This window comes from Chelonoidis abingdonii, chromosome 6, assembly GCF_003597395.2.
Source record: "Chelonoidis abingdonii isolate Lonesome George chromosome 6, CheloAbing_2.0, whole genome shotgun sequence".
NCBI lineage: Eukaryota > Metazoa > Chordata > Testudines > Testudinidae > Chelonoidis > Chelonoidis abingdonii.
The window spans coordinates 83,486,775-83,512,804 of NC_133774.1; the positions used below are offsets into that span (position 1 = coordinate 83,486,775).

A 26,030-nucleotide genomic window follows, 5' to 3' on the forward strand; every position below is an offset into this window, starting at 1 on the left:
TGTAGCGCAAGTAGAGTAGGGACATAAGGGGACGAGAGCTGAGGAAGCATTGTTCTAAGATAGCCATAAAAATGTTGGCATACTGTAGGGCCATGCGGGTACCCATAGCAGTCCCTCTGGCTTGAAGGTATAAATTGTCCCCAAATCTGAAATAGTTATGGATGAGGACAAAGTTACAAAGTCCAGCCACCAGGTTTACTGTGATGGTATTGGGGATGCTATTATTAATTAGTCGCTTGATTACTAACACTTTATCTTCTCCTATGCTTTTGGTTATCTCATCATTGCTCCATTTTAATAGCACTCCAGAATATTACCCTCTTCGTTTCAGTCAAATACTTTGGTAGCTGCCCATTTATTTTAACTTTCCTTAGTGCCTTAGGTTGTAGCAGTTTATCAGCTTGCTCTTTGTCTTCACACTGAACTAAAAGATCCCCATCTCACAATCTTCTGGCTCTTATTATATCCCCTATGCTTTTAAAAAAAAATCCAGTCAGCTACTTTCACAGGATTAAAGTCACCTAATCTTATTTCTTTGGCTAGGGATCTTACAATTATAACATACTGGTTTATTATTTCCTGCCTCAACTTGTTTTTTTGCTGATGTTGTCAACATGATCATCTGCTTCTGCATCTACTCTTTTTTTTTCTTTTTTGTTTTTCCCCTACTTTGTATTCATTCTCCTTCTCTAGTAGACTTTTTCTTCAGTTCCCAGAGTGACTTCGTATGGGATCAGAAATCCTCCAGCCCAGAAGCTGCCCAGTCCAGCCTATCAGGTCTTAAGTGAGCCAGGTTCTCTCCTTTTCTTCTCCTATAGGACTGGCATTGGCTGCAGGTATAGTGGAGTGGGGCTAGTGGGGCCCATAGGCTCTCTTTAACCCCTTTTGTGGTGGTGTGACGTTTCTCTGCTCCATCATATCCCCTTATTCAGAATAACGTCTGTGACTGGGTGCCTAGATGGGCCAAACTGATAATGCCACACTCAAGACTGCAAGAATCCTCCAAACTGGTGGTTTATTCTATAATTAGATTCACCAAGTCAGTAACAAAAGAGCTTCTGTAGCACCACACTGGTAAACAAGAAGCGAAACATAGCCTCTTTTAGGCATTCCAGCCTCTGGCTCCCATCTAGCAAACAGATCTAATATTGTGATAGGTTACTGAAAACCCCATTCACCATACTTAAAGTTCTACCAATCCCAAAGGATCAGACACTTACCCTACTCTACCCTACCCTCAGGTCAATCTATATTTCAGATCTTACCCAAATTCACACTCTCAGCCAATCCTTAGTAAACTATAAAGATTTATTAATAAAAGAAGAGAGTTATTGAATGGTTAAGGAATCATAGACATACAAATAATGTTCAGTGTTCATAGCTCAGGATCATAGCAGTGATGTTATATCTGTTGGCTTATAAAAATCTCCTAGGAATTATCCCAACAGGTCAGAATCCAAAGGCAGCTTAGATGTAAAGTCTGATGGAGTCTTTCCATGTATTTTCTGGGGTTTTCCAAGTAACTACTTGGAAGATCTCAGTCCAGTCGCTTAAACTTTCCCTGTTTAAAGTTCAGCAGACTACAGATGCTGGATCAGGTCCGATGTTTCACTTTTGAAGTTGAAGCGCTGTTAAATGTTTTGTGCACAGCATGTACTGAGGATTCTTTTTTGCTGAGCACACACTCTCCCATCACTTTGAAGTTAACATTCTATTTACTATGCATACACAGGTAATCCAATTACACCAATTAACATAAGGCAGCTGCCAGTCATACGTTATAACAGAGATAGATAAGCTGAAGACAATGTAGATCAGTGATGGGCAACCTGCGGCCACCCACCACTGATGTAGATAATATTATTAGTTTCCTGCAGTATGTCACATCTTTGATCTCAAGGTTAACTGAACACAGTCACATACATAATGTAAGGCAATTAAGAAATGAAAAGGATTTAATATCTCCAAGCTAATTTGGTTACTGTGATAAACTTTTTAACAGGATATCGTCAAACAGAGACAAATACGCTTAGCAACTTGTTTCGTGGAAATTTAGCAACATCACTGCTCAGATATCCTTATTCCATTTCCCTTTTCTGAAGCTACAGGAGCAACTCTGATAGCTTTGGCTACAGGTTTCCCCACTCCCTGACCTTGCACATCTTATCCTAATTTCAGTAGATTACACTTAACAGGAAGTTGCCTGTTATCAGAATTGCTGTTAATTGCACACAATCCCATCCTATTAATATGGATGTTAATGGAATTTGGATATCTGCAAAAGGCATGCTGCTTTTTAGTAACTTTTTTTGGAGAGAGAGGTCCTACATATAATCAGTTTCCTGGCTGTGGCCATGCACAGTTGAGCACCTCTGCTGTGTTCCATGATTTTGAAATGACATATCTCTTACCAATAAAGTTTGCATTCTGGGTGCCCTACTTGAGCTTGATGCTAAGCAAGTGCGAGTAGCCAAGAAGTTTGGTATCTCAAAATCGCTTATTTCATTTAATTCATTTTATGGGAGCATGGGAACACAACAGTGTTGTTCCATTCCATTGACACTTAAGTTTAGGAGTACAAGTATCAATGCAATGGAAAGCAGGCGGAGGCTGGTGAAGCTCTGTGGCTCTGGTTCCAGCTTAAGCTTGGCCAAGGTATTCAACATTCTGGGCCAATGCTGAAACAGAAAGTGAGTCAGCTGGAGGCAGAGTAGGGGAAGTAGTTCATCCCTTCAGATGACTTCCTCAGTTTGTGGAAGGCCTGGCACATCGCTCATCAAAGGAGGAAGGCAAGAAACAGGATGCTGACTTTCTGACAACTACTAAATGGAGGGTGGACACCTTACCAACATTCTAGAGGAGTTCTAGCCATTTGACATCCTCAGTGCTGATAAGACCGCTTTATTCTACCAGGGCTATCCCAAAAGAAGCCTTGGCATGCTGAAAGGAAGATTTGCAGGAGGGGAAAAAAGACATGGACCATATCACACTGCTGTGTTGTGCAAACCTGGATGAGACAGAGAAACAGACTCTTATGGTGATCAGAAAGAGCAAGTGCCCTCATTTCCTGAAGGACCACTCAGAGCTGCTCAGGATCTACAGAAGCTCAGCAAATGCCTGGATAACCAGTTTGTTGTTTAAAGAGTGGCTACAGATCTGGAACAGGGAGCTGTGTCTATCAGACTGCTATGTGTGCCTGCTGATTGACAATTATCCAGCTCATTCAGCTAATCCAGAGCTATCACACATTGTTTAAATTCTTGCCTCCTAAAATAACCTCAGTCACGGAGTCGATGGACATAGGTGTCACCAAAAACTTCAAAGTTCACTACTGTGCTTGTCTTAAACCTCTCTTCATGCTGACTCACTCTTATGAACATTGGATGTTGTTAAACAACAACTCTGATGCACATGATCTTGCTAGGGAGTCATGGGCCACTGATCTCCAAAAGACTTTTGAAAACTCCTTCAAAAAAGAGGGGGTTTGCATCAACAGCAAAAAATGCTGGCCTGGTGAACACCAATGTGCTGGCTGATGTTTCAGTTCCTGAAAACCTAAAAGCAGAGGAATTTGAGGTCGTTGTTGAGTTTGACAATCATTTGCAGGTGGAAGGTGTGCTCACTGACACAGAACTTTTGGAAACAGTAGTGTCTGTAAAGCACCCGCAGGCTACTCTTGACCCACAAGAGGATAGTGCATTGGGACAGTAAACTCAGAGAGCCTTTGCTTGTGGACATTTTCCCAGAATTGTGGGATAGAACTGTGAGAACAGTTGCGAAGCTGCTTGCAAAATGAAAAAGCTTTACAGGGGGAAGTGGAAAACTGTAAAAAAGTGGGTGTTGGACAAATGTTTTTAGAACAACTTTTTTTTCCCTTTGGTGCTTTTAAAAAGCTTTTATTATATAGAATTGTGTGCTACTGTACTCTTGGTAACACACAAAAAGATGAAAATTCCTAATTTGCTCTAAGTCCTGTTGTTACCCGGGTTTCTTTCAACCCAAAGCTCTTGGTAACTTTACTCTGTGCGCGGAGGTGTCAGGAAATAAATCAGGGGAGACACGGCCGTCCATCTGATAGATGGCTGGCACAAACAGGACAACACGAGTGCTTTCACTTAGAGCTAAACTTTACTTAGTCTCACGCACTTACACACGTCCACAACAAGTTAGTAAAACACCCCGAACCCTTGATAATTACCAAAGCTGAGTGTGGCTTTCGACTGATGCAGCGGCTGCCCGTCTGCCACTGGGGGACAGAAGATGCATCCAGAGGGAGAGGCCAGTCCCGAAACGAGTCCTACCTATCTCAAGCTTTTTCCCCTTATTTATATATTAGTAATTAAAGAAACCTTGTTAAGTAAGCAGTTTCAAGCAAGAACTTCCTTCTGATTATTGATTAGCCAGGTGTGGGGTTTTCCAGAACTTGCAGCCTTGAGACCTCAATAGACATTCCTGGGGCACATCATACTCTTTGAAAACACATGTATCAGCAATTTTAACTCAATTCTTATCAGGAATGACGCGGGGTCAAGCTGCCCTTTCAGTGGCACCCTAAACCCCGCCTCCCCTCCTGCCTTGGTCAAGCTGAGACTTGCTTTTAACAGCTTGCTGACTAGGCTGTCTTTAACAATAAGCCATAGTGGTTTCAGGCACTTTACTGGTTTGCCAAAGTCTCCCCGTACACTGTGGTATACTATACAGTGTATCCATTTGTGTGTCATGTTTGGTTGGGGTTTTTTTAGCGCATTGCGTTGAACTGAAAAGTTAACAATTTCACTTTGCAGTGTATTGTTGTTCCATTCTCCTATTTCTATGCATCCCCCTGAAAACGGTGCCTTCAGCTTACTGGCAACAGCTGGAAAATAGCAACTTTTTGCTAGGAACTGAGAGGTTGCTCATAAGCAGAATCTTCTGCATTCTACTAGTGAAAAGAGGGCATGGAGAGAGCTGGGAAAGTGGGAGAAATTGAAGCCAAAGCTGCCAGAGACCCGACCCTTGTAGCTTAGCAACGTACTACTCTCATCCAAACTTCTCCATATTAAACTCATCCTCCAAACCTATCCCCACCCTTGTTTTGTAGGCCATTTAGATTAGTTCTCTAGGTCAGGGACTGTTTTCATTGTTAAATGTTTGTACATTGCCTAACACAATGATGCTTGATTGGGGTTCCTATTACTACAGTAATACTAATAAGATTACATCTAAGAAGCTTCCAAAAACTCATCAGAAGGCATCCCCAGTTTGACAGATCTAAGGAAACCTATCAGACTGAGACTCAAACCCAGGATTTAACAACTGTGAGGGTGTTGGCAGGGCATGGGACTAGATGATGAAGGGAAGGCATGAGTAATGGGGAAGTATGAATGGGGAGGGGGCATGGAGAGTTGACAGGCATAGATAAATAGGGAAGCACAGCAGTTGGTAGCAGGGCTGACAAACAGAACTAGAGAGCAGGGCTGAAGAGCAAAGCTTGTTGCAAATGCTTCTAGAGTTAATTAGCAACTTTATGATAGCTTTAAAAAGAACATGTTGGACAGCCCCAGTGGCCTCTAACAGACCTCTCTTCCCTATCATATTCTTGGAGGCAACCAGCAGTATTAATGTTTCCAGTGGGAACTGGGGAGAACTTCTGGAGATCAGTCTGCCCATGCCACACAGCCCAAGTCACTTCGAAACATAAACTTTCACTGGACTAACTCCTCTCCTCAATATGGGCCTCACCCCTGGGCCCTGGACTCCTTCATGTTTATGGCAGCAAAAGCTTACCTGTGAATTACAAAGTGTTTTTTTGTAGAAGGGTAAATATCATTATCCCTTTGGGGAAACTGAGGCATAAAGAGGCAAAGTTACTCATATGAGGTCATACAGTTGGTCAGTGTCTGAGCCAAGAATTAGAGCCTAGACCTCCAGTCTACCAGTACTAGTCATTGGACCATACTTCCTCTCATCTCAGAATTGCTTTAGCTTTTAATAGATCATACCAGCACAGCTTGCTGACTGTGGGAAAGTTTTGCTAATCCAGACTCCCTCTGCACATCGTCAAGGTTTATGATATTGTTAACCCCATCTGTGGCTAGTTCAAAGAGTTTAATTCTGTTTTACAAACGCAGAACAGGCTCCCTTGTCATAACTTACAAACAGCCTTGGACAGTAGACCTGCTTTACTGAGAGAAATAATATTTAGACAGATGAACACCAACTGTTTACTCGATATTCTTTAAGTAGAAACCAAGTATTTTAGCTTATTTAACCCTTTCTGTAGCAGGCCTTTTAAAAGTTGGCCCTTTCCTTTCTGTAGCATGAAAATGGAGCAGCAGAACACAGAGTTTTGGAATGGGGACATAATGCTCTTCGCAGGTCAATGAACTCTGTGTATTCTGAGACACAAAAGGACTTAAAAATAAATATTGGGCATCAGATTTCTAGTGAGACTTTGTAATGGATTTATATGTTTCACAAGAATGTGTATGCCTCACTTTGCATGGTTTCTAGATTCTTTGACTCAACAATCAGTCAATCTAGCTTTTTTCCATGACAAAGGTTTCTGTATGAAACCATATACCAAACTTTTCTACCACACTTTTATCTTCTACACTGGCAAAATAGGCTATAGTGTTCACAATAGATGTGTTGTCAAATGGATAAGTTTCCTTTAATTTAGAATAGTCCTACTTGAGTGCAAGATTTTTGTCTGGTTTTATTTTCCTAGTGGTAGGCTTATTCTGATGAAACAATTACATGTTTAATGTAAGGTGCCACAGAAGGAAAGAAGAGAGAGAACAAGTTTATTGAAAGGGGGATTTAAAAAAAAATTAGATGAGAACAGGGCTTTATTATAAGGAGAGGTTAGGAATTAAGAGAGAAATTGCTTTAAGGTCACTCTTGTTAAAACAATCTGATGTGCACTTAATAATTAACACTTATTACTTTAAAGATTTTTATATAGAGAAATATTTCTCCCTTTGAAGAAAACTCACATTGATGCAACAAGGTCCACCATGTTATTTAAGTCTTGCAGTGCGGCTGTACTGAGAGAACCCAGGGACAGTGGCTGTTTAGGGGGCATTATCATCATGTCTCCCTCCTTGCTCAGCATAAGCTGGCATGGAAGATGGAATTGAAAGCGGGACAGAAGAACGCCCAGGGGATCCACAGTTACTATCTGTACGCTTGGAATTTTATGTGGCCCCAACATTGAGGTATCTGAGTACCTCTCAAGTACCTTCCAAAAGTGGAGATAACGTCCCTAACACATCATACAAATGATGTACCACGTTTAGCTGCTGGTTCAATGCACAGCTTGCTGTAGTGCAGCACAATGTACTTTGATGTGTGTGAACATGTGTTAGAACAGCTTCTGTATACACACAGATAGAAAAACTGTTAAGTAAAAAAAAAGTACTGTTGCCTACTAATATTGTTCGCTTCATTTGTTTTTATGACCAAGGCTGGCCTTACCATGAGGCGAACCGAGGTGGTCGCCTCAGGTACCAGACTGTGGGGGGTGCCACTAGGACCCAGAGTGTAGAAAATTGTGTCTGCTGCTGGTACATATGTATTCTCTCTGCTCTAGATGCACAGAGATGGTGGAGTGCTGTGCTGGAGGAAGGAGGACACAAGAGACATAACAGGCAGGCAGGAGAAAAGGTGAAAGAGAATAACAGAAAACAGCAGGAGCTGCAGGGAGAGAGAGGAGGAGGAGCCTTTTATGTACCTCTCTAGCCTGGATTGATTACCACCAGCTTCTCAGAGAGCTTCCTGTTTTCTGCTGCTTCCCTGAACCCACTTGAGGAGAAGAAGCAGTCAACTGAAGTAGTAGGAGCCAGTTAGGCCCTTAAGATGCTGATATCTTCCCTCACTCAGGCCCTGCTTATTTGTCCCCTTCAATGGAGTGTTGAGAGCCACTATAACTGGCACAGAACATCAGTCATGAGTGAAAGAAGAAAATGCCCCTCTGGGCAGCATTCAGAAAAAGAAAGAAAGCAAAGGAAGCTTTTCTATCTCAGCAGGAAGGAGCTCTCCTGACATACATAAACACACATGTTCACGGTGAGCCTTCTGGCCCCAGTGAGGATGTGAGTGGTGAGGAGATGCCTGATCTTCCAGTTAGTCACAGTGCAGGTGACCTGGCAGCTACTGCAGCATCCATATCTCCAACTCAAATGGATGTAACCATGCACATTCCTGAAGAAAAGTGTAGATCAGAGAAGTGTGTGGTGGAGGCGCAAGAAACAGCTGCTGCTGAGTTTAGTTCCTTAAGTCGATGGTCCAGGACTGTAGACCCACTTGAGCAGTAGCCTGAATGACTTCCTTGTACTGCATGGGCCACAACAAGTGAAAAACTTCATGTTCCCCAAAGACAATGAAAATAGAAGTTTCCATCCAACACATTACTGGCATGAAATAAATCCCCAGTGGTGACAAAGTGGAGAGGCCATGGCTTATGTACTCAGAAACTCAGAATGTTGCATAGTGTTTTTGTTGCAAGCTCTTCTAGTCTAATGTTCCAGCCACAATGGGTTCTACAGGAACAAAGGACTTGAAAAATCTGACTAGAAATCTGGCATACCATGAGAAGGCAGCAAATCACCAGAGAGCATTCCACAGGTGGAAAGAGCTTGAGATGAGACTAAGGTTAAAGGCCACCACAGATGATCAGCACCAGAGAAGTTTGCATCAGAGTCTCTTTACTGGCAAAATGTTCTGAAAAGCTCATTGCCATTGTGAAAATGCTTGCTACCCAAAACCTAGCACTGCGTGGCACTTCAGATCAGCATTATGTTCCAAACAATGGAAACTTCCTTAAAATTGTGGAGCTGATGGCTGAGTTTGATGGTGTACTCCAGGAGCATCTAAGAAGAGTCATCACCCGAGAAATGTACGCACACCACTACCTTGGGAAAACAATTCAAAATGAGATCATACAGTTATTGGCAACAAAAGTCAAACAGAAGATTTTGGCAGATCTGAAGTCAGCAACATATTACTCTGTTCTGGACGGCACACCTGACATCAACCATACGGAACAAATGACTTTAATGGTACATTTTGTAGCAACAACAGAACCCAGTGAAAATGTCCCTGCAATGGTGACTCTCAGAGAACATTTTCTAGAATTTATTGACATTGATGACACTACAGGAGCTGGTATGACAAATGTGCTTCTTTAAAAAACAGGAAGATACGGGAGTTGCGATAGCTGACATGAGAGGTCAGGGCTACGATAATGGTGCCAACATGGGAGGAAAGAACAGAGGAGTGCAGACACAGATCCGAGAGTTAAACCCTTGATTTTTTTTTTGTCCCATGCAGTTCTCATTCACTGAACTTGGTGGTCAGTGATGCAGCATCAGCTTCTAGTGAGGTTGCTGAATGTTTTAACGTAATTCAAAGCATGTATGTATTTTTGTCTGCATCAACTCATTGATGGCAAATTTTGAAGCAACATCAGGGAACATCCTCTCTGACACTGAAACCACTGAGTGCCACATGATAGGAATGTCAAGTGGAGGTGATAAAGCCTATCAAACACCAAATTGGGAAGATAGATGATGCCATAGTTGCCATTACGGAGGATAATGCTATGAGAGGAACTGTTCGTGGGAGAACTGTGTCAGAGGGAAATGGAATCACAAGAAACATGTATAACTTCAAATTTCTGTGTGGCTTAGTGTTGTGGCATGACATACTGTTTGAAATAATGTTATAAGCAAAAGACTCCCAGATGTTAACCTTGATATATCTGGAGCAATGGAACAAGTGGACAAGGAGAAGTCATACTTACAGTCTTACCAGTCAGGTGAGGGATTTCAAAATGTTTTGAAGAGTTCACAGAAGTTGGCAGAGGAACTTCACGCTGAAGCTTTTTTCCTACCCATTCAAGAATACAAGAGTCACCAAAGAAGATGACATTTTGATTACGAGGCAGGGGATAATCCCATAAGAGACCCCAAACAACAAATCAAAGTTGAATTCTTTAACCAGGTGCTAGATTGTGCAATACAGTCAGTTGAAGAACATTTCATGCAGCTCAAGGAACGCAGCAGTATATTTGGGATGTTGTATGATATTCCAAAACTCCTCACTATACCTGGAGAAGACCTACAACAGCAATGCAGGGCACTAGAGACAGTGTTGACTCATGATGGCATGCACGATATTGATGTGAGTGATTTAGGTGATGAACTGAAAGCCCTTTCAAGATACATTTCAGCAGAATCAACTCCAAAGGCTGTTCTGGAATATATGTGCACAAACAAGATGACCACCCTCTTTCCAAATGCTTTTGTTGCTCTGCGCATACCTCTAACACTTCCTGTAACAGTTGCCAGTGTAGAACACAGCTTCTGCAAACTGAAGTTAATAAAAACTCATCTACACTCCACAATAACACAGGAGAGGCTGGTTGGCCTTGCAACTATCTCAACAGAGCATGAGCTGGCCCAGACTGTGGACATTCAGGAAGCAGTTCAAATCTTTGCAACCAAGAAGGCACGGAAAGCACCATTTGATTATTCAAACAGATAAAAATGCCAGTGTTTACTATGCAGACAAGAAAAGTTACAGTTGTTGTTCAGGCGTTTAAAAGTTAAATCTTAAAATTTTTGAACAAGGCATTTAAATTGTTAGTTCTCCTGTATTGGGGTAGGTAGCAGAGCAGTACCATGAAAGGAATAGAACAGGAAGAAGGCAGAACTGAGACTTCTCAAAATTTTGGCCCAAGCAAGGGAACATGGGGGTGTCATTTGAGCTCCCCAGCTCAGGTGCCAAAATGTTGTGGGCCGGCCCTGTTTATGACATAAACAGAAACTGAATTTGTAGATGCACAGAGCCAATGATCCATATACCAACCTGCCCTTTGTTTAGCTTACTGTTCAGCAGACATACTTTAAAAAAGAAATTGGAGGTTTCCTTTGCAACTGACTTTGATTAGAAAAGTATTCTTATTTGCCTTTAGTATCTAAAAAGATTTCACCTTAAGTTATATTGGATAGAACTTCTAGTTAAGTGGAATAATAATAAGTGACATTTAATTCATGTAAAAGAAATGGCAACTTCTTATAAAAAATAGATAATTGATACAAAATCATTCTTTCGAAACATTAATCCTCACAACGTTTACAGCATGCAGTCGGTAGGTAAGTATTACTGTTTCCACATTATAGGAAAACTAAAGTAGTGGGGTCCAATTACTTACCAAAATTTACACAGGAGAGTATGCACTAAGGCCAGGATTAGAATTCGTTTTCTCTGGAATGGAGGGAGTATACCAGCTATACATATTCTGCTTAGAATATTCTCCCACTCCTACTGACCCATCACATATTAATGTACTGATGTGGAAAAAAAAATTTCCCTCATAGTACATACATCAGATTTATAGATTCATAGATTTTAAGGCCAGAAGGGATAGTTATGATCATCTAGTCTGACCTTTTTCATAAAACAGAACTGGGTGAAATTTTTTGGATGAAAGGGTTTTTTTGAACTGAAAAATGCAGATTTTGGTTTAAAGAAACAATTGTGAATTTTGTAGTTTCGGCAGGTTGATCCTGATTTTGGAAATGTTAAAAAAAAACATTTTATTTGACCCAAAATGAAATTTTTGATCTTTCAATTTACTGAAAATCCTGGAAAATTTTGGTTTAAGTTTGACCCAAGCCAAATTCTGTTTTTGAACTTTTGAAACCAACAGCAAACCAAACAATCCATTATTTGTACAGCTCTGCATAGAACCTCTGTCAGTAATTTCTGCATCAAGCTGATGAATTTTGTTTGAGCTGAAGCATATCTTTTAGAAAGACATCGAGATGTGATTATGTGACTGTTGTGGAGAATCCACTGCATTACTGAATAAGTTGCTTCAGTGGTTAATTACATTCAGTGTTCAGAATTATTCCTTATTTTTAGTCTGTCTAGCTTCAGCTTTCAACCATTATATTGTTATGCCTTTTTCTGCTAGATGAAAGAACTGTCCACTGTCAAAAATCTCTTCACTATGGAAGTATGTGTAGACTGTGATCAAATCACCTCTTAGCCGTCTCTTGGATCAACTATATAGATTGAGTTTCTTAAGCATCTCACTATAAGGCATGTTTTCCAGATATTGGAAACCGTTTGAACCATTTCCAATTTTTCAGTATCCTTTTTGAACTTTGGACTCCTAACCAGGACACATTATTCCATTAATATCTCACGAAAGAGGTGATGCTACAGTAAATGAGTCGTTTGTTTACTCCAATGCAATTGATATCCTCTGGAATGGACCTTCAGTTCACGTTAAAATAAGTGAAGTGGACAGTATGCATAGAAAGTGTCATGTGGTTCAACAGCCTATGTTGGTGTGTTTTTTCAAAAGGTTTTGTTGCCTAAATATAGACGGAGAGAATAGTATATTTGAAACCTTGTGACTAGTCATCCACAAAGATCCAAAATAGTGGCATTTGCTAGTATAGTGAAAATATTTGCCATGAGGGGTCTATTAATCATAACTGTCGCTAAAAAGGGCCATGTGACTTGTGAAAACGTTTTGCTTGGACAATTGTCCCATAGGTCCTAATACCTGAAATCAATATGGACAAAAAGAATTAGTAGTGGCACTAGGTTTCCTTTCATAAAGAACCCAGCCCAATGTATGTTCTTCCAATTTTTCATAGCTTGAAACATTAGAAGTTAAGAGAATTGAAAATAAGAGATGATTCGAAGATTTGATAGACTGATTAAGATTATTATTTTTCTTGTGTAAATTTTGTTAGGAAACTGTCAACCAGTTTGAATTTAGACATGCTAACTGCACTTTTGTTGACAAGTTTGCTTACAGAACAAAAGTTCAATACATCTGAAAATGGCAGCTTGGCACAAAACTATGGAGATTAGATTTGAGGGTTTTTTATACATTTTTCCTCTGCTGCCATTCCCCATCCTCTTCTATGCATCCCTGCTATGTATCAAACTGCTGGTGTTTTATATGTATATTTTTTTAAAACAAAAGATTCCAGTATAATGGGAGGCTTTAACTTTGGAAATGGGATATTTAATCTTTGCATTTCCCCAAGGACCTTCTATAATGCGATATTTAATGGGTTTAAAAGTTTACAAGTTAAGTATAATGTATTAATATGACAGACTAGTAGTTGCCTGCTCCTGCCTAAGCTTCTTTTCTCCCATTAGTCACCTTATTTAAGCTTGAAAATTTGTCATAAATCTCATAAAAGTTCCACTGTACTCCCACTTGAACAAGAGACCATTCTTCCCTCCATACACATGCTAAATCATCATTAGCATTAATGGAAGTTGCATGCTTGGTACAGATAGGAGAAGAGACTTGAGTAGGACTGTATTGTAGTTTCCAGTCTTTAAATGTTCGATTGCTCTTTAAATTAGGCAAAACATATCATCATTATCAGATATGAAGTCAAGTGGGAGTGTAAGTTGAAGAATGAAGTGGTGGTGTTTAAATTATAAAAGCTGAATTTTTAGAAGGCAAAACACGCACATTAAATCTCCCCTTCCTTGGGGCATGATATTGCTTTAGGATTAGAGTTTTGAGTGATAAACTTCACATGAGGTGATTTATTTACTTAGATAATTGTGGGGTGATGCTTTAAAAAGTTTATATTAAATAAGCAGAATTTCACTAATATCTCTGAATGTTTTTTTAATGTCACAATTGTTTGTATGTGGATTTTAAAAATAGACTTGCTATTTGATAAACTTGGTCAATTAGTGATCATTTTGTTGAACTTTATTACAGAGTCATTTTTGCAGCTCAGGTATTTTTTATCCCCCATCAATATGAATATTTTATTTTTATTTATTTGTAATATGCCCCCCAAAATTTTTGTGCACATCTTACGTATGCGGACACTATCACTCTGATGTATTATATCTAAGGAAGGAGAGAGAAAGAAAAGCAAGCAAATCATATTAATAATTGTACCTTTCTCTGGACCTCCCAGTGCATTTTGTATGATTTATTTATACCATAAGATATTTGGCATAGGGATCATGTCATCTCTTGTTTCTTGTGCTTGAGCATGCTGGCATGTAACAAATGAGGCAGGGGGGAATCCTTACATATTCTGTACAAGTAAACATGTTTCAATGATGACAACACACATATGGAGAACACAGATACATTCTTTGTAAAAGTATCCTACAGGAATCAGAAAACAACTGCCGAATGAGTCATTTATAGGTATATCTAGAGCATCATAAAACTTTACCAAAGGGCCTATTCTCAAATGTAATGCATCCTCATTCTTGAAAATTAAAGGATGTATTACATTTTTTCAATTTTAGGTAGGACCCGAGAGCTATTTATTTCCATATTTCCAGGACATAACAGATGTATTTCCCTGAACTCCCATAGTGAAATTCTGGGATGAATAGTTCAGACAGAAAGGGAAAAGAATCACTGTTCATATGTGGAAATAAATTTATACAATAAACAAAAGACTCTTATACATTGGCAAATAAAAATTTTTGTAATTGCCTGTCTGTTACATTCAAGGATCTGTTCTCCCTTTTTTCCTGCTTGCAACACCAATTAATAGTAATGGTTAGAAAGGAGGTATGGTGGTAGCAAGGGAATAGGTGCTTAGGTCCTCAGACTGTTGATACACATGCACACAAGATTGAACATAGGTACTATATTTCTTATGGTTTTGCTATGTTGCTTAACAGTGCAGTAGGTCCCTTGAGTGACACAGCATAAGACAAAGAATTATATTACAACCCAGTGCATTAATATGATCTATTGCAGGTGAGAAAAAATAAAAGAATCCCCTGCATCTGATTAGTTTCCTCTTCACCATTTTTAGCTCCAAGCCCAAGGTTCATCTAAATGGGTTCCTAGATTATGCTGGGGGGTCTGTATTCTTTTGTGTTTTTCTCTTCTATTTTTTGCTTTTCTATTCCTATTTTCTATTCATTATCCAGAAGAAAATGACTGGAGAACTCAAAGACATTTGTTTACTGCTCTCTTTCCCTAGTGGTATCGCTTTGATCAAGTGTCTGAAGTTCACCAACCTGTGCAGTTAGTCTCTCAAGGCTGCTCTTGCACCCAAATCACCTATATGAGAGTGATCTTCACTATAAAAAATTTGTATTTTAAAGTGGTTTTTTTTTTGTTTCTTTTTAATCCAGTACTATTACATAGAATCATAGAATATCAGGGTTGGAAGGGGCCTCAGGAGATCATCTAGTCCAACCCCTTGCTCAAAGCAGGACCAATCCCCTGCGCTTAGTTTACAGTAGTTGCTTTCGTAAAAATGTTGTAGCTCTGTTGTCTTCCTCTCTCATCTCAAGTACCAAAAAATACTCTTGCATGCACTAGCAACTATCTGATCATTGAAAAAATATTCAGATAGGTTGTGCGGTAATAGTAGGACAAAAAATTCTGTTTGCCTAATGGATTACCTGGTGGACTTTCGTAATAAACTAGCATTATATTGTAGAAATGTACGATGGAAGACAATACAGCTTGATTGCCACACTCAGTTGCAAACTTAGGGCTTTTGCATAATAATGAAAGATAAAACATTTTGTTGGAATGTGAGGGTATAGGGATTATGTCTATAGGGTCATTCACAGAAACTGTTTAGTAGCCTGAATTGCTGTTGGAACCAGGTGTGCTACACATGCACTATGCAGACTTGTTCACTGAGTTCAAGAATTAACCAACTCGCATTGGTATGGCAATATATACCTACACACAATGAGTATTAAAATATGAGGCATCTCTGGCCTAAGCAGTCCATTCAAAAGTATAAAGGAGTATCACCCATGGTATAACACATGCAACTGTGTGTGTGTGTATGTGAGTGTATGTGTGTGTGTATATATATATAAATTAAATTTAAAGCAATCTGTAGGATTTCCCTTGAGTACAAAAATATTTTCACTTTATTTCATACCTAATTCAGCACTCATATTTCATTTTGAAATGTTCCTCTCTTGTCTAAATTTCCTTTAAAAACAACAGGTTGGCATCAGTTAGCTTTAAAATCAATGTCCCTTTCATCAACCTACCTGTAAATACTAATATCTTATTAATAAGATGCCACACTCTGCCATTGGATATATTTGTCCATTTTTCTAGCCATTTCTCTTTAAGAACAAGTAAAATAGATGTGATAGTGTCAGACTAGTTTATCAACATGAGAGTAAAAGCTTGTCTGAACTGGCACAAATAAACTCTGGCCACGTCTACACTACGGGATAATATCGAATTAGCTAAAATCGGTTTTATAAAACTGATATTATAAATTCGATTTCATGCGGCCACACTAGGCACAGTAATCGCGTGTGCGTCCATGGTCCGAGCTACGTCGATTTCTGAAGCGTTGCATTGTGGTAGCTCTTCCGTAGCTATCCATAGTTCCCGCAGTCTCCCCGCGCCCCTTGGAATTCTGGCGTTGAATCCTTATTGCGCGGGTGGTTCTGGGTAAATGTCGTCAGTCATTCCTTCTCTGGGAAAACATCAGTGACATCCTTCGCGCCGTTTTTCCCTGGATTGCCTGCAGACCCATAGCACGGCAACCATGGAGCCCGTTCAGCTTTTTTTTCAGCACGTATGTGTCTGGAGCCACAGACAGAGAGGCAATACTCCACGCTACACAGCAGCATTCACTTGCTTTTGCAATGATAGCAGAGATGGTTACCGTCGTTCTGTACCGTATACTGCCGGAGAAAACTGGCAATGAGTGACGGTTATTCTCCTCCTCTGTACTGTCGCTGCTATCATGAGTGCCCTGGCTGAAATCGGCTGGGGCGCCATGCAAAGCAAAATTGGGATTGACTCACTTGGGACTGAGTCAATCCTCCCTTATGGTTTCTAGAAATAGAGTCAGGCCTCCTAGAATAGGGGCAGTGTATTAGAGACCAGTATATCAAAGCACAGCTGCTCCGTGTCCAGTATTCACAGGGGGTGGCTCTGCAACAACCCCACCGTTGCTTCCTCCTTACCCAACTCTTCCTGGGATACCATGCAGTGTCCTGCCCATTTGTGTCATGAAGTAATAAGAGAGCAGGAATAAGAAACACTGGTGTTTAGTGACATAAAATAAGGGGGAGTCAGCCTCCCGGCGCAATGATTAGTCCAGCGGACATTAAGCGGTGTGGGGAGAGGAGCCCAGAGCATGCTGCTATGACAGTCCAGGCAGTACAAGAATCTTTTCTTAGCACAGGAAAGGGAGGGGCTGACACCCCAGTTACATATATGAAGCTGTTATTAGCCGTTCTTCCTATCTATTGTTGCCCTCGATGTCAAACATGTAGATATTCATGAGGACGTTACTACGTTCCTATTGCACCGTCTACCACCGGGGGGGAGAGGGAGAGGAGGAGCGGAGTACTGCTCTTCACTGCTGCAGCATCGCGTCTACCAGCAGCATTCAGTACACATAGGGTGACATTGAAAGTAGTCAAGTAATGATTTCTTTCCCTTTTCTTTTCACTGGTGGTGGGGGAAATAAACTGAGAGCTGTTCCCTGAACCACGCCAGACACGTTTGAACCTGACAGACATTGAGAGCTCAGCCAAGAATGCAAATACTTTTCAGAGACTGCTTGCGGTGGGATAGCTGAGTCCTCAGTACCCCCTCATCCATGAGCGCCATTTGAGTCTCTGCTTCCCGTTACGGTTGTTCACGCAGCGCTGTGTATCTGGAGATTTTTTTTCAAATGCTTTGGCATTTCGTGTTCTGTAACGGAGCTCTGCTACAAACATATTGTCCCCCATACAGCGATCAGAGTCTAGTATCTCCCGTACGGTCATGCTGGAGCTCTTTTTGGATTTGAGACTGGCATCGCCACCCGTGCTGATCAGAGTCCACGCTGGCAAACAGGAAATGTTAATTCAAAAGTTGCGGGCTTTTCCTGTTTTACCTGCCGCGCTGCATCCGAGTTCAGATTGCTGTCCGAGCGGTCAGTGGTGCACTGTGGATACCGCCCCGGGAGGCCATATAACGTCGATTTCCGTCCACATTAACCGTAATCCGATTGTTAATATCAAATTAGCGCTGCTCCTCTCTTTTGTAGGAGTACAGAAATCGATTTAAAGGCCCTTTATATCGATATAAAGGCGTTGTAGTGTGACGGTACAGACGTTAAATCGATTTACGCTCTTTAATCAATTTTAAACGCGTAGTGTAGACCAGGCCACTGTATGTCAGTTAGCCAGCTAGTTCAGCCTTCCTACAGGAGCTACAACAAGACTTAAACTGACGCTTTCTATTATTTTAGAACAAGATGCACTGGCACTGCATCTTTTCCAGCATATGTCCAGATTATCAGGGGCTCCCGCAGAGAGGGCGCAATGGGACAATTTGCCCCAGGGCTCCACAGTGGCCCCCACAAGAAATTGTCCAACCCTTTAATGAGCTTTAGTGCCTTTTAGCTGATGCTGAGAACCAGTGATTCCTTGTAAAGGTTCTCAAACTGGGTTTGTGCTGAGATGCAGAAGGTTTATTTTTCCCAGGGCCCACCCGTTAGGGCGGGGAGCAAGTCGACAATTTACACCGGCCCCACAGGACCCCCATGATGAGAAATATATGTATAGTATTGCAATTTTTTATAGAAAGGGCCCCCGAAAATTGCTTTGCCCCGGCCCCTGAATCCTCTGGGCGGCCCGCAGATTATGCTTCTTTAGCCATGTGTTCTCTTAAAAAGGCACAATACCACAATAATTCAATGCTTTGACATTGATAAAACAAATATTGCTTTGGTTTGTAATCTTAACCTTACTGATATTTTTTTCTTAAAGAGAAAATAAGAGAATTAGAGTTTGGTAAAGCTGGCTCCACTGACTAGAAGTACATTTCAAGAGATCAGAGAATTGTGAAACAACAAGAGTTATTATCTATATAGTTTAAATGTGAGGTACAGTAACTGCCCACTCAAATTGTAGTTATGTTGTGAAATGTGACTTTAAACAAATAATGATGTTAAGCTAATCAATTTCCCATAAAAATTAATGTAAATGGTGGGTTAGCTTCCAGGAATTTTTTTTCACCAGACAAAAAACTATATATTATCTAGAGATACACACAGTATAAGTTTTAAACAAACAATTTAATACTGTTCACGGCTATGATGATTGTGAAGCTTGGTTGAGGTGGTGAAGTTAGAGGGTGGAAGAGGGAGGGATATTTCCCAGGGAATGCCTTGCTGCTAAATGATGAACTAGCACTCAGCTGAGCCCTCAAGGGTTGACACATTGTTATTGATGTAGCCTCTCTCACAAGGCAGCACGAACACGAGGGAAGGGAGACAGCATAGCAGTCAGAGACAGACACACACGTCTTGTGTGTGGGGGAGAGAGAGAGATGCACACTGCCCCTTTAAGTAAGATGACCCACTCTTAAGTGCATTGTCTTTTTAAATGGATCAGGAAGTTGAGACAGCAGCTGCTGCCCCAAGCTCTCTCTGTCTCTCTCCATCTGTGTCCCCTCCCTGCTCTATATGGAGAAGGGGTAAAGGGTGTGCAGGAGTGGGGGGAGGGGTCACCTTGACATTAGTCGCCCCCTGCACAGCAAGCAGGAGTTTCTGGGAGCAGCTCCAAGGCAGAGGGCAGGAGCAGCACATGGCAGTGGGTGGAGGGACAGCTGAACTGCCAGCTATTGATAGCCTGCTGGGCGACTGCAGCACAGGGAACTTAGCGGAGTGGGGAGCTGATAGGGGGGCTGCCAGTCCATCCTGGTTCCAAGCACCCACCAGCTGGCTGCAATGTGCTGCTCTTCCTGCAAGCAGTGGACAAAGCAGGTGGCTGCCAAACGACGTTAGAAGGGAGCATTGCACATTTTTAAACGAGCATGTTCCCTAATTGATTAGCAATGTAACAACGAAACAAAGTTGACTGGGACGACTTTAAGTGAAGAGTTACTGTACATTTTTGTCACCTGATTAACCCTAAATCTGCTCTGTGGATAAACTGATATTAAAGTGTTCTCGTTAATCCCAGCATTTTCTTCACTATGCTCCTTTTTGAGATAACGGAGCCTTGTAGTTATTCACTGAGCCATACAAAATATGTGCAAATGGGTCACACAATCATTACTGATCTAACAGTATGGCTTGCTTAAAATTTTTCTTTTTTCCCCCTCGCCCAATTCTAGGAAGGATTTCTGCGTACATAAAGATGAACCATGTGATACTGTTGGTAAGTAAATAAATGTAAAACATATATATATTCTTATAAAGTCAGTGTTGAGTAAATATGTAATGTTGAGTGAATGCATCAACATTTGCGGATGAATACAAAAACTGTTTAAAATTGCTATGATAAACAGTCTGGATTTGTGCCTGTCATTAACAAAACAATATAACAACGTGAAAAAACTTTGACTTCCTAATCTTTTCATTTTAACAGATTCTTCAAACCATTTTTTCTTACTCCCTTGGAAGTTTAACACTATCATATTGTGTTTCCAGTAAATTTGAATTAAGAACATTAAACTAAAATGGATATTTATAGTTTATTTTAAATGTAGCAGGTTTCTTTTTTTTCAGAATATATATTATAAAAAAGATTATGCCTTAGATACAACATGTCTTATTAGTGTAGCTTTTTAGAAGCACACAAGAATATGTCAAATAGTGTGTAAGACATTTTTTGCATTGTTCAATTAAAAATGGACACTTATTGCACTACATGTACCTTTATGTGGTACTTGCTATATTCCCTATGCCTATAATGGGACATAACTCAAATTTAATAAATGTAACTACTTCAGGAGTCAGATAGCCAGTTTTAATGGCACCTGCAGTAAACAGTGTCCTCACCATGTTAGAGACTGAGTTAACCCCAGAAGACAATATACTCCTATCCAAGCATATAGTGTTCAGTGTCCTGACCAAGATCAGATTGTAACAAGTAGAACTTGAACTCAGTTGACTCTTTTCCCACACTAGTGAGACACTCATTTTGATCACCAGTTTGACAGGAGAAGTCTCAAGTGTGTACCAAGTACACATTTACTGCAGTAGCTGATGGCACTGTCCATGCTAGTAGGACAGCTCTTCAGTACTAGCTCTGGTGGGAGAACTGAGATGTGCCATGCTGGACATCAAAGTTACATAATGAGACCTAGTTAAGTGGGCAAAGATTCATTATGGTCAGTGGAGTGATATCGTTTTTACCCCAGGTCAGAATTTGGCTCCTAGCACCCATAATGACAGTTCAAGTGTAGTCACAATTGTTCAGTGTACAGGTAAATTCAACAAAATTAAGACAGCACAGGTGGCTGTTTAACCACTTTGAATTTACAGAAAAGAAAAGTTTTGTAGGGTGTGACTTTGCCTATAAGGTACAGGATTAAGGAGTAGTAGGAACATTTTGCCTGATTCACAGCAGTAGCATTTAAAGATGTTCCTTATGACTTAGATTGTTTGTCATTGACTCTAGCGTTGTTCCCTACTGAGTTTTCATCCAAAGATATGTGTCTATGTGGTAGAGTTGGATGGGGCACTTCAGTGCTGTAGTGTCTATCTTAGTGGTCAGGGACTGGTAGTGCTCTCTATTTCTTCCACTTGTTGGCCACTTAGATAAGTTTTTTTTTTTTTTTTTTGTATAAGTACGTTTTTTGGAAGTTGGCAAGAGTTGATTCACGGTGCTTGTTTCTTCTTGCGTTGTGATGGTGGAACAGTTATTTTCACCTGAAGGAGAAAGTTATCTGACCAGGAAGTTCTTACATTTCTTGTATCTACATCCAGGTTGGGGATATTTGTCCAGAGTACAGGCAGTGGGTCTGGTTCTGGAGACTACCCATGACAAATCTTAGATGGAGGGTTCAGATGGGAAGCTTAATGCTGTTGCATCTGAGGCATAGTTTGCATGGATATTGAAATCTCTCACTATGATGAGTCTTCTGAATTTAATGATCATTTTGCCTGCATTTCTGTCAGGTCAGTTGGAAATCTTTTGGTATCTGGAGATCTGTAAATTAATAAGATGCTTGAAATAGTCTTGTGTCTGGATTTCACATATAAAGAAGATAAGCTCAAAGCATTTTTTTTTCAATTAAGCTTTTACCTTCATTTCAGCTTTGGAGAGAACAGAATGTCTATTTTGTTTCCAGATTTGTTGTCTCTGGGCCTGAGTCTGTGGTCTATACAGTAGGTCAGCAAACCAGATGAGCTAGTACTGGACCTGCAGGGTCAATAAACCAAATTTCTTGATGCAAACCAAGTGAGGCGATTAATTGGTGATAAATACATGGAAAGTTTAAAGTTTGTTGTTTGTTGATGTAGAGTTGATCTATATAAAGATCTTTCTTATTTGATACGGTAGGAGGTGACTGACTGTACCAGACTGACATTGGCTGATGTTTCTGATGTTTATGTTGTCTCTTTAATTTGTATTGATGGGGGGTGGTCTGCCCGATTGGCAGTACTGGTGAACTAGTGATGTGCTGAATACCTAGAGTGGCAAGAATGCTCAGCTTTCCAGGGGGCTGAGTTAAGCCATATTGTGAAGTGATAGTGACATAATTTTGCTTTAGAATAGTTCAAAATGGAATCCTGAGAGACTGGTAATCTTATTGCTGTAGGGAAGGGAAGAAACAAGGAGCCATTGAGCAGTCCTTTGTCCAGTTGTAACAATAGTGCCATTGTGGAGACTGATAAGGATAACAGGCAGAAAGAATGAAGCTTTGGGAGAGTGTTTCATTGGCGTCTAGCTCGTGGGCAGTGGCTCTTCTGATTCATTTCTAGGGTTGGGGCTACATGGAGTATCACAGCCTCAATTTCAGAATCTGAAAATCAGTAGGGAGGTGAGGTCACAGTTTACTGAATATGTTCAGCTATTTCTGGGGCTGCTGCACTCCTACTTGGGGAAAAGGGGGGAGTTTAAAAAAATGGAAGCTGTTATCCTCAAGGTACAGAAGACAGGGTGGTCCATCTCCTGTTGTTCCAACTGTTGTCATGTGTCAAATGAATTCTTAGTTTCCCAAAGAAGTGCTCAGAATATGAAGTTTCCTTGTGATCTGAACTATTTGTTTTTATAAAATAAGTCTATTATTTCCCCTAGGCAGAGTATAAAGTACTGTGGGGCATAGCATATAGTTAGAAGGACAGATTTCTTTCTAGCTAAAATCAGTGTTAATCTGTTATGTTAACCTTTGGAATGGTGCTGAAGACTAATTATAACCTTTTGCCCTTTTCTTGGAGGTTGGGACTATTGCCTCTACAGTGTACGACATCTCTGCCTGGCTAGGAGCAAGATCGTTACATCAGAGTTATGAGGATTATAGAGCTAGATGTAACTCTTGGGGCAGGAGAACACCCTTAAGTGCATGAGTGTCTTAATTTAGCTTCTTTGATTTTGCTTTTACTAGGTTCTGTAAACCACAAAGCTGATTTTAGGTTTAGATTAGACGGTGAGCAAAAGTTCGATAGAAGGTAAGCAAGAGAAGTTTGATCTTACAATAAATCTTCACATAACATGTTTGTAGGCGAAAAAAGACGGTACATTCCAGGAATGCTTAACATGTTATAAATTACAGCATTTGCCAAAGGAAGTCAATGAAAAATGCTAATGTAATATCAGCTGAACAATTTCCAGCTGTCCAAAAATTACAAAAAATATGGACACATCAAAATACACATTTTTATCTTGTGTGGCAAGGAAAGTGATAAGGCAGCTCACTGTGAAACATTAATGTAACCATCCGTGTCATTCACCCTACATTCTTACAGGTTGTGTTTTTCATCATGATACCCAATAACAAAATGGAGAACATGAGAAAGGAACCTTGAAGGAGGACTATTAAATGATGGGTTGTATTAACTGATGGGTATTGTCATGTCAGACTCTAATTCTTCCCAGTGATGGGCTCTAGACAGATAATTGTTGGATTTAGTATTTATTCATTAAATGCCATCACTGCTCAAGATGTTATTTTAGGTTTGACGTGAGTACATATTTACCTAGATGAATAAATGCCAGTATTGAGTTATATAATCTAGATTTGAGTGTATTTGTATGGCAAGGAAACGAAAGTTTTAAGAGCCTCCTATCTTGTTTTGCACAAGGTTCTATGTTGAATACTGCTTCTTAAAGTATTTTATTCATTGTGTCTTAGAAATATGGATTTTTTACAGTTTTTGTGTGATAATTTTACAATTTAAAGCTCTGTTTACTAATCCCCCTCCCCCCCAAAAAGTGCTTATGCAAAATTTATTGTCCGTCCTTGAAATATGTAATTATGCTTTAGATTCAGGAACAAATGGTCCACGTTTTGTGGTATGGGTGCTCTGAATGTAACACAAATCTCCAGGTGAAAATGTATATATGCATGGGGAGAAAATCCAGCTCTATAGATATAGAGACATCATTTTAAGAGATTTTTGAATCTTGGAATCTGAGATTTTAGTAAAAAAAGAGGTGGAAGGAAGGAAGCAGTTTGTATTCTGTTGGACAACTTGGCAGTCAACCAAACTCCCCGCTTTTTATTCTATAGTTTTGAAAAGTGAACTAAATGGTAAAAAGATATTTTGTTTTGAAGGCTATGAAGGCTACTAAATTTCCTGAAATATTTTGCATTTTAGAATATAGATTTTTTTTTTAATCTTCTGATTTTTTTTTATGAAGGATTGCACTAAAGCTATAAGAGCTTGGAAAATTTTGCTGTAACTAGTAGAGTCTTTGGGCCATGTTTTGATCATACATTGTGCACATCCATAGTAATTCAGTTACTTCCTTCTTGACTGAATTCACTTTCCTATAAAACAATAGGGCTAGATTCTCGCATGCTGTAAAACAACATAGATCCATTTACTTAAGTGTGTTGATTTCAGTGTTGCCAACTTTCATGATTTTATCATGAGTCTTGCAATATTTGATGTCTTTCCTAAAGTCACAGCTGCTGGAATTAAGAGATTGTATGAAAAACTGATCTTTTAAAAAAAAAAATTCTATTCCTTATGGTTGCAGAGGAAAGCTCAGAAACCTGATCCAAGTGTATCCTAAAGCTCAGAAACAAGAAGGCAAATAAAAAGAATCAAACATTTATTATTTAAATCAAATCTCATTATTTTTAAGACAATTCATGATTTTGGGGGCAAAAGTATGCAAACTGAAAAACTACTTGCATACTATACTGACAGGTGCTATAGAAAACAGGAGGGAGGCAGAGAGAGAACCGTTTTGTTTTGTTTTTTTCCTTGTTCTTGTCTGTTCTGGTAAGGGTTATTTGTAACAGTAGGTTCAAAATTTTCAGATGGAAATAATTTTTCGAGTTGTTTGTGTCCCTTTTAAAACAATATTACCAACTTGTTCTTCTACTAGCTGAAAACTGAATCTACCCCTTGTCCATAGAGGAGCCAGTGGAGGGAGTGGTTCCTTCCCCTTCCTGGCCAGGCTGTTCCTTGCTTCTAGGTTGGGCCCTAGGAAGGGCCATTTGTCTGCTTCCCCTGTCTTGTCCTGTTCTTTGCTGGGTCTTGCTGAAGGGCGTGTGTGTGGGAAAATTCCTTCCCTTTTTGCTACTCAGGTCTTCCTACCAGTCCCAGGATCTCTTTCATTCTCCTAGGCTCCCTGAAGAGAGAGAGTGGGGGAACAGGGACACCTCTCAAGTCCACAGAGGGGCTTTGGTTAGGGGGCACATCTCCTTTTCGCAGTCCACCATTTCTTCTTTCCCTGTCCCAAAGAGGCTGTTATTGAGTTGTGTAAGCAGGATGAGCTTTTAAAGATTTCTTTTTCTGTCCACTTCTTGTAGGTGTCTGTTCCTGTAAAAATACATTGTACAACTGATTCTTCATTTAAAAAGAATTGTCACAACAAAAATTACACTCATCAATATTCATGGGGAAAATACATTTTATGAACAATTAATTGGATGAAAAAATAATATATAAAAACAACTATAGTATAGATAGAAATTACACTGACTAATAACGTTGTTAAATCAAATAGTCTGTATTAGATTTTGGAATTATCTAGAGAGGAGTTAATTTTCAACTCATACTTCTGGATTTTTTGTTAGATGGATCCAAATGAAGGTTAAAATCATCAAACAAAACTCCTAAAGTGGT

At 40.0% G+C, this 26,030-nt stretch overlaps 1 protein-coding gene across 1 annotated transcript in view; it reads left to right on the forward strand.

Moving 5' to 3' along the window:
* The window catches only part of ADAMTS19 (ADAM metallopeptidase with thrombospondin type 1 motif 19), a 249,934-nt gene that overhangs the window by 71,404 nt on the left and 152,500 nt on the right, over positions 1-26,030 (forward strand). The window contains exon 7 of the mRNA XM_032795450.2: positions 20,117-20,160. Coding sequence (XP_032651341.1) covers positions 20,117-20,160 — 44 coding nt within the window. The remainder of the gene's footprint in view (positions 1-20,116; positions 20,161-26,030) is intronic.